Consider the following 9,368-nt stretch of genomic DNA (forward strand, 5'->3'; position numbering starts at 1 on the left):
GAGACGGGGTTTCACCATGCTGACCAGGATGGTCTCGATCTCTTGACCTCGTGATCCACCCGCCTCGGCCTCCCAAAGTGCTGGGATTACAGGCTTGAGCCACCGCGCCCGGCCTACTTCATGTTTTTCTAAAGTTAAATTGACTGCCTTTTTTTTTTTGTGGCTTAAATTTATTTAAGATAGAATCTTAATGTCTTAAAAAAAAAAATAGGCCAGGCACAGTGGCTCACACCTATAACCCTAGCACTTTGGGAGGCCGAGGTGGGTGGATCATGAGGTCAAGTGTTCAAGACCAGCCCAACCAACATGAAACCCTGTCTCTATTAAAAATACCAAAAGTAGTTGAGCGTGACGGCATGTGCCTGGAATCCCAGCTACGTGAGAGGCTGAGGTGGGAGAATTGCTTGAACCTGGGAAGTGGAGGTTGCAGTGAGCTGAGATCGTACCACTGCACTCCAGCCTGGGTGACAGAGTGAGATTAAATCTCAGAAAAAAAAAAAAAAATAGAGCCAGGGTCTCACCTGTTGCCCAGGCTGGAGTGCAGTGGTACAGTCGTAGCTCACTGCAACCTCAAACTCCTGGGTTCAAGTGATCCTCCCACCTAAGCTTCTGAGCCTGAGTAGCTTGGGCTACAGGCACATGCCACCACGCACAGCTCTATTTTTTTTGTAGAATTGGAGTCTCATTATGTTACCTAGGCTGGTCTCAAACTGCTGCCCTCAAGTCATCCTCCCTCTTTGCCCTCCCCAAAGTACTTGGATTACACTCGTGAGGCATCCCACCTGGCCTAATGTCACTATTATAAATGGAAAATACAATAAAAATAAACAACAGAGAAAAAAGGCTAGATAATTCAATTGTAGCCAGATACCGTTCTCTGACAAAGATTCTCAACCTGAGATCTGTTCACTCTTTTAAAAAAGGGAGAAGAACAAATGGTATAAAAGACCAAAGATATACTCACCTCAAATGCTGACTTTCTCTTGGCCGTGGTCAGGATAAACAGCATTGAAAGGTGAATGGCTTTTCTACTGTGTAGTTCCAGGTTTAACACTGGGATCTGGTCTCTCCTAAGGCAGTGGTTCTCCCTCAGGGTGAGTTTGTCCCTCTGAGGACATGTGGCAATATCTAGGGACTTTTTTTTTTTTTTTTTTGAGGTGGAGTCTCACCCTATCACCCAGGCTGTAGTGCAGTGGTGCAGTCTCTGCTCACTGCAGCCTCCACCTCCCAGGTTCAAGCGATTTTCCTGCCTCAGCCTCCCAGGTAGATGGGATTACAGGCACCTGCCACCACAACCAGCTAATTTTTGCATTTCTTAGTAGAGACAGGGTTCACCATGTTGGCCAGGCTGGTCTTAAACTCCTGACCTCAGGTAATCTGCCCACCTTGGCCTCCCAAAGTGCTGGGATTATAGGTGTGAGCCACAGTGCCTGGCCCTCGGGCCATGTTTGGTGGTCAAAACTTAGTTGATGCTGCTGGCATCTTGTTGGTAGAGGTCAGGGATGCAGTTAAATATCCTACCAAGCATGGGACAGTCCCTGTCACAAAGAATGACCCAGCTCTGATGTCTGGTGCAGAGGCTGAGAAGCCTTGACCACAGATGATTTCTGTTACCGGTCATATCTGTCTCTTACTTTTCTGGTCTGGCTTGAACAATCTCAGGGGCGGGAACCGCCTTGCTTGGGAAGGAAGGTGCGATGGCTTGCACTGTGGCGGTGGAAGAGAGCATAGCACATCACTACAACAACCAGATCAGGACGTTGATGGAGGAGGACCCTGAAAAATACGAGGAACTTCTTCAGGTATCTGCCCATGCTCTAGAACAGGGCTGCTCAAGGAGGCAAAGGGCAGACAGCAGTTGGGTAAGAGGAAAACATTCGAGATTGTTAGGGAATGATAAGGTTTAGAGGCCCACTCAGTTTAAAGGTGAGTAAACTGAGGACCAGAGAGGCGAATCCATCTGCCCTGGTCATACAGCACAGACAGAGCTGGGGCTAGAACCTTTGTCTCCTTTGTGTTTTTTTTCTTTTTATTTAGAGATGGGGTCTTGCTCTGTTGCCCAGACTGGAGTACAGTGGCACAGTTATAGCTCACTACATCCTCAAACTCTTGGGTTCAAGTGATCCTCCCGCCTCAGCCTCCCGAATAGCTGGGACTACAGGTACATGCCACCATGCCCAGCTACTTTTTTTTTTTAAGAGATGGAGTCTTACTATGTTTTCCAGGCTGGTCTGAAACTTCCGGGCTCAAGGGATCCTCTCTCCTCGGCCTCCCAAAGTGCTGGAATTATAGGCACAAGCCACCACATCTGGCCAGAACACTTGTCTCTTGAGCCCTGGTCTGTTGACTTCTTTTTTTTATTTTTAATTTTTAAAATTTTTAGTAGAGATAGATTCTGTGTTGCCCAGGTTGGTCTTGAACTCCTGGGCTCAGGTGATCCTCCTGCCTTGGCCTCCCAAAGTGCTGAGATTACAGGTGTGAGCCACACCACCCGGTGCTGTTCACTTCTTTTTTTTTTGAGACGGAGTCTTGCTCTGTCGCCCAGGCTGGAGTGCAGTGTGCAGTGTCGGCTCACTGCAGCCTCCGCCTCCCGAGTTCCAGCGATTCTGCCTCAGCCTCCTGGGTAGCTGGGATTACAGGCATGCACCACTATACCCAACTAATTTTTGTATTTTTAGCAGAAACGGGGTTTTACCATATTGGTCAGGCTGGTCTCAAACTCCTGACCTCAGGTGATCCCCCTGCCTCAGCCTCCCAAAGTACTGGAATCATAGGCGTGAGCTACCATGCCTGGCCCACTTCTTTAACACTGGTAGATTCTAAGCAGATGGTGTGAGCAGGAACCCTTTAGATTCAATAAATGAATTAATAGATATCCTGAGATAATTTTCCACAGCAAATAAGGGAACTGTTTAATTTTTTAGAGTCTAAATCTGAGATTGGCAAACTATGACCTGTGGCCAGCTACCTGTTTCTTTAAACTTTTTTGTTTTTTGAGACGGAGTCTTGCTGTGTCACCAGGCTGAAGTGCAGTGACACGATCTTGGCTCACCACAACCTCCACCTCCCAGGTTCAAGCGATTCTCCTCTCTCAGTCTCCCGAGTACCTGGGATTACAGGCGCGCACCACCATGCCCAGCTAATTTTTGTATTTTTCGTAGAGACGGGGTTTAACCGTGTTGGCCAGGGTGGTCTCGAGCTCTTGACCTTGTGATCCGCCCACCTCAGCCTTCCAAAGTGCTGGGATTACAGGCGTGAGCCACCATGCCTAGCCTTTAAATAAACTTTTTTTTTTTTTTTTGAGACGGAGTTTCGCTCTTGTTACCCAGGCTGGAGTGCAATGGCGCCATCTCGGCTCACCGCAACCTCCGCCTCCTGGGTTCAAGCAATTCTCCTGCCTCAGCCTCCTGAGTATCTGGGATTACAGGCACGCACCACCATGCCCAGCTAATGTTTTGTAGTTTTAGTAGAGACGGGGTTTCACCGTTTTGACCAGGATGGTCTCGATCTCTTGACCTCGTGATCCACCCGCCTCGGCCTCCCAAAGTGCTGGGATTACAAGCGTGAGCCACCGCGCCCGGCTAAATAAACTTTTATTGTAACACAAGCACACTCATTTATTTGCATGTTTCTGGCTGTTTTTCCTGGCTACAGTGGCAGAGTTGGGCAGCTGGGACAAAGTATTTACTCTCTGACCCTTTATAGGAAAAGCTGGCCTCCCCGTCTTAGGCTCTTCTAAGAGGCTTCAAAATGAAATGGAACAGCAGGACAGCTGGAAGGCTAACTTGTTTCGGCGTCTTTTTATTTAACCAGGTGATTAAGAAATTTCGAGATGAAGAAATTGAGCACCATGACATAGGCCTTGACAACGATGCAGAATTGGTAGGCCGATTGTTACCTGTTCTGCTTTGGGGCTCCTTATTGGGGAGGGAGGCTGAGGGGGCAGGAGGTTTCTGTTCCCAGAAAAATAAATTTTAAGCGACAGCCCAAGGGAGAGAAAACCAATGACGTTGCTTTAGAAAAAGCAAGCAAGCAAGCGCATTATTGCTCCTGATTGAGAATCTCTTCTTGCTTTATCCCTTTTCCTTTTCCCCAGGAGCTTTTTTTTTTTTCTTTGAGACAGAGTTTTGCTCTGTTGCCCATGCTGGAGTGCTGTGGTGTGATCTCAGTTCACTTTAGCCTCTGCTTTCTGGGTTCAAGCAATTCTCTTACCTCAGCCTCCTGAGTAGCTGGGATTAGAGGTGCACAGCACCATGTTTGGCTAATTTTTGTATTTTTTATTTTTAGTAGAGACGGAGTTTTTGCCATGTTGGCGAGGCTGGTCTCGAACTCCTGACATCAGGTGATCTGCCTGCTGTGGCCTCCCAGGAGCTTCTTTTCGTTTCCTCTGAGAATCTGGATGACTCCAATGCTTTGGCAGTAGCAGGGGCATTCTGACATTTTGAATAGCTTTCTTTGAAACTAAAACAAATTCTTTCTTAGATTTCTTATACAGAGAAATCAAAACCCTGGCCTGCCAGCCCTGAATCTTACAACTGAAAATAAAGACATAACATGTTTCTTTGTTTGCTTATTGTTTTTAACAGGCTCCAGCATATGCCATCCTGAAGAGTGTTATCCAGGCTGGTTGCAAAGTGGCGATATATTTATCAGAAAGATTGTAAAATGTGTCCAGCTATGCCTATCTATAAAAGATGATAATTTACCAAGTGACATTTGCAGAGAAACAAATGTACAGGTATCACTGTGCTTTTTTTTTTTTTTTTCTTAACATAACATGGAGTATGAATCACTGTACTTTTGTACAGTGTGAATTTTGTTAATAAATTATAAGGTGTCTTTTCTTTTTTTAAATCAATAAAACTCTCCAGTGTTGATTTTTCTCTGTGTTGTTTTTTGCCATGAGACTGACAGGTCACCAGCCTTGTTCAGATTACAGCAAACGAAGCTGGGCCTTCTGTGGTCTCATACTTAAGTTTTGTTTTATATACATGTTTTTCTTTTACATACATGTATATGTATATTGTTGGAGACAGGGTCTCACTCTTTTTCCAGGCTGGGTCACAACTCACTGCAGCCTCGAACTCCCAGCCTCAAGCAATTCCCTCACCTCAGCCTTTCAAATAGCTGGGACTATAGATGTGCACTACCACACCTGGCTAATTTTTTCTATTTTTTTTATAGAGGCAGAATCTCACTGTGTTGCCAGGCTGGTCTCTAACTCCTGGGTTCAGCAGTCCTCTTTCCACCTCCCAAAGTGCTGGGATTATAGTCATGAGCCACTTCACCAGGCTCATTTTCTCCTGAAATGTCAAGGACAAATCATTAATAATGAGCAGAAATTTTTAGGGGAAAAACAATTTGGTTTACAGATAACAAAAGGTAATTGGAAACATGAGAGTATTTATGATTGGCCAAGCAGAACTGTGAAGTCCATCAAGTGAGTCAAAGATCGTCATCATTACTGTTGAGTTGTGGGTGATATGGGTGGGAGAGTGCTGCAGTCTGAATGTTTGTGTCTCCCCAGAATTCATATGATGAAATCTTCACCCTCAAGTTGATAGAAGGTGGAGCCTTTGGGAAGTATAAGATATGAGGGTGGAGCCCTCATGAATGGGATTAGTGCCTTATAAAAGGCCCCAGAGAGATTCCTCATACTCTCCACAGTGTGAGACTTCAAGGGGCCTGGTCTCTGAGGAAGTGGACTCTTCACAAGCACAAATCAACCAGCACTTTGATCATGGACTTCCCAGTCTCTAGGACTGTGAGCAATAAATGTTTGACGTTTATAAGCCACCCAGATTGTGGCATTTTGTTATAGCAGCCTGAACAGACTAAGATAGGGTGTTGCCTCCATCAAAGAATATACTAACTTGTGGATTATTTGTGAAATTGAATTACAGTCATTTCCGTAAGGTCTTTTACTGCTCCTTCCCCCACAAAAAAAAAAACAAAGCAAAACTGATTCAAAATGTCATACTTTAATGAAACATTTTATAATTTGCAAATTTTTAAGTAATTCATGAAAAATCTTGATCAGTGGATCTCCTCTCTAGCTGCTCATTAGAATTTCCTGTGGAGATTAAATTTTTTGTTTGTTTGTGGATCAAGAGTTCTGACTTGTTTAGGGTAGGGTTCAGGATCAGAGGGTTTCTGAAGTTCCCGGGTGATTCTGCGGTGAGTTGGGGCTGCCAGTCCCTGAGCTAGATTATAAAATGCTTCTGGGAAAGAACCATATTTTAGGAATTTGCCTTCCAAATCAGCACCTGATGACTTGGCGGGGCTTGCCCCACCACGGTCTGGCTTTGAAGGGCAGTGGATGTCAGGATCATTTGGATTAATCTTCTGCCACCTCTTTCTTTTCCTCAACCAAGAGTGAATTTAATTTTATTTAATCTAGTGAAAGTCTACAAATCATAATTGTAATAAATTAAGGCCAGGCATTTGTTTTATATTAGATAAGATAAAGCCAAAGGTTTGAACAAGTTGTAGATGGTTTGTAAACATTAATCTTGTAAAATAAATTCTCTGTGAACATATTTATTAAATTCAAAAGGGTATTTGGTTTTTCTGTAAATTGAACCTTGGAATAAAAGCACAACAAGCTTTTCTTAAAGCACTGATCTGCTCTTTTACAAGAATTTGTAAAGGGTTATAAAAGGTTTATAAGGATCTCACTTCATGGTCAAACTGGTTAAGATTGGATAGATTTATCTATAAGGTTTTATTAAAAATTGGGGATGACGTTGTTAGTAGATTGATGCAAGGGTGTAATTTGACTCTTGAACAAGATTTTCATGTAATAGTCAAGGATAATGAAAGATTTTTGTTTGCCTTGTGAATAAACTACCAAAAAAAGAAGGGAAAGGAAAGAGACAAATTGTTAGGAAAGTTGTCTTCCCTCTTACTGAGTAAAGGTTGTGTGCCTTTTTTTTTTTTTTTTTTTTGAGACGGAGTCTCACCCTTGTTACCCAGGCTGGAGTGCAATGGCGCCATCTCGGCGAGTCTCACCCTTGTTACCCAGGCTGGAGTGCAATGGCGCCATCTCGGCTCACCGCAACCTCCGCCTCCCGGGTTCTGGCAATTCTCCTGCCTCAACCTCCTGAGTAGCTGGGATTACAGGCATGCGCCGCCATGCCCAGCTAATGTTTTGTATTTTTAGTAGAGACGGGGTTTCACCATGTTGACCAGGATGGTCTCGATCTCTTGACCTCGTGATCCACCCGCCTCGGGCTCCCAAAGTGCTGGGATTACAGGCTTGAGCCACCGCGCCCGGCTGTGTGCCTTTTAAAAAAGTTTTTGAGTCATCATTTTGTCTAATGGTAACCTGTAATTCTGTTTTAATAATATCAAGTGTTTTAAACCTTTAACATGTTTGGTAGGCTTCCCCAAATCAAATTTTAGCTTCAAGGTTGTCTTTTTTGACCCCTAACTTTTGGATGCTCCAGAAGTCTCCTGAATTATTTGACATGTTTAATTACATGGAATTGCCAAAATAAAAATAATGTTTAATTTTCTTCAGGTTACATTTTAGTGAATAACATTAATATGCGTTCCAAAATTATGTGAGATTTCTAAAATTATACTGAGTATATGCTATCAATTATAATTAGGTTTATTAAGTTATTGTAAACCACAGAAATAACCAAATTTGTCAATTATGTTTTCGACTGTGACTACCCAAAGACAGTTTTTGCATTCACAGACAATTGTAGTCTTGTTTTGATTCTCTTCAAAGGATGGTTTATAATCAGCTATAGAACTTTGACAGGTGCTCTTAAATGCAGGTTTCTGATATCTTTGGAGATTGTGATATTAGGATAAAGGAAAAACATTCAGGACTCATGACTAGTTGAAATGTTCCTGAATATCAAGCAGAACAAGAGTTAACTGGGCTGAACTAATAGAAAACAAGTAATCTGTTTAACTTTTTGCTTAACACTTTGCTCATCTTCTGTGTTTCAGAGTCAAGAAAACTTTTATTTTGAGCTATTTATAACTTTTAACAATTGAGTAAGGTATACTGCTGTGAACCAAATTTGGGGCATATTTATTTCTCTCTGCTGGTTTCTCTAGAATTTGGAAACTATTTGTGAGTATTCTCATGGCAATGTAGTTATTTGCATCAGTGCAACAAGAATCCATTTTCTTTTGCAACAGGACACAATTGGAAAAACTGTTTTACCAGTTTCTGATAGAAGGGTGTGCTTCCCTTTAAGGAATCAAGCTTGACTTGCAGAGCCAAAAAAAAAAAAGCTTCTTAGAAAAATTGGCCTCATACCTCATCTACACACTCCTTGTACAGGGCTCCTAACCTGTAATGAGTAAAGAATGTCACTTTCTAACAGGCCCAGGAGCCCCAAGTTATCTTGGGACCTCAAAAAGAGAGAAATTTACTCAACTCATAGGTATTTGAAGGTAGAAACCCATTCCTGGGCTTGGCTTTGAAAAGTCTTTCCTGAGATTCCTTATGGAACAGAATTCCATCAGAACCAGTTTTAAAAGCATATATGAAAAATAATTATTCTTGCTGTACTTTATGCAAATAATCAGGCCAAGTAAAAGACTAAAGTTTATTTTGCAAACAACTCACGATTTAACAAAAATGTGGACTGGAGAGAAAAATTATGTTTCAAAACTCATCAGACTTGTCATTAAATTCTAGTCTCATTAATTGTTTTTGTCTGTATTTTAGACTAATCCTGCTTATTCCTGTGAACCAACCAGTGATCTCTGGCTGCAGCTCAGAAGAAACAAAAGGGATAGGTAATATAAAAATCTGAATCAGTATTCTAGTTCTGGGCAGCTATCCTGCAAATCCTGCCAGGTGACAGGGGAAAATGGGGTGCCCATAACCCGGAGATTGCTTTGGGAAAATAAGACCAGGGGAGCTAACCAAAGCCCAGCTCCATGCGCCCCAATTTTAGCAAAACAACCTGTAGCCACAAGTTATCTGGGCATGTTGGCAGCCTCAGGATTTTCGAGTTGTCCTTACTCCCTTGTTTCCTTTTAACACATGTCTTCTAATAACCTAGTTTGTCTCTTCTCACCTAGAGGTCATCAAACTCCAAATGGTCATGCAGTTGGAATCTTAAGACGATGGCCCCTTTTACCAGGGACCCTTAGGCCTCTGAGTGAGCTCTGACTGCTGTTTTCCCAAAACAGCACCCCCTGTCAGCAGGGAGCAGTTAAGAGTGATCATTGTCCTTATCCTAATGGCAGTAAGATGTACCTTTTGAGAGGGGAGAATGATAGCAGCAGGAGGCAGTCAAATGCCCAGGCAGAAAGGGGTGGGTCCCTGGTGAAACCCGACCTTCAAACCAAAGACAGTTTAAAGCCTGAAAGCCAAGCTACAAGTCTGGTAAATC

The 9,368-nt window shown here is 43.1% G+C and overlaps 1 protein-coding gene and 1 long non-coding RNA gene across 3 annotated transcripts in view; both read left to right on the forward strand.

The window, feature by feature from the left end:
* COQ7 (coenzyme Q7, hydroxylase) overlaps nucleotides 1-4,881 on the forward strand; it is an 11,996-nt gene extending 7,115 nt beyond the window's left edge. For both annotated transcript variants that reach the window (XM_017534272.2, XM_037740535.1), the window contains exons 4-6: nucleotides 1,663-1,802; nucleotides 3,814-3,882; nucleotides 4,587-4,881. In XM_017534272.2, coding sequence (XP_017389761.1) covers nucleotides 1,663-1,802; nucleotides 3,814-3,882; nucleotides 4,587-4,664 — 287 coding nt within the window. In that variant the 3' untranslated portion in view covers nucleotides 4,665-4,881. The remainder of the gene's footprint in view (nucleotides 1-1,662; nucleotides 1,803-3,813; nucleotides 3,883-4,586) is intronic.
* Nucleotides 4,882-5,204: 323 nt separating this feature from the next.
* On the forward strand, nucleotides 5,205-6,557 carry LOC108308459. The gene is made up of 2 exons (XR_001826923.2): nucleotides 5,205-5,440; nucleotides 5,528-6,557. It is a non-coding gene; the product is annotated as an uncharacterized LOC108308459 (long non-coding RNA).
* The last annotated feature ends 2,811 nt before the right edge of the window (nucleotides 6,558-9,368 follow it).

This window comes from Cebus imitator, unplaced genomic scaffold (assembly GCF_001604975.1).
Source record: "Cebus imitator isolate Cc_AM_T3 unplaced genomic scaffold, Cebus_imitator-1.0 Scaffold85, whole genome shotgun sequence".
Lineage (NCBI taxonomy): Eukaryota > Metazoa > Chordata > Mammalia > Primates > Cebidae > Cebus > Cebus imitator.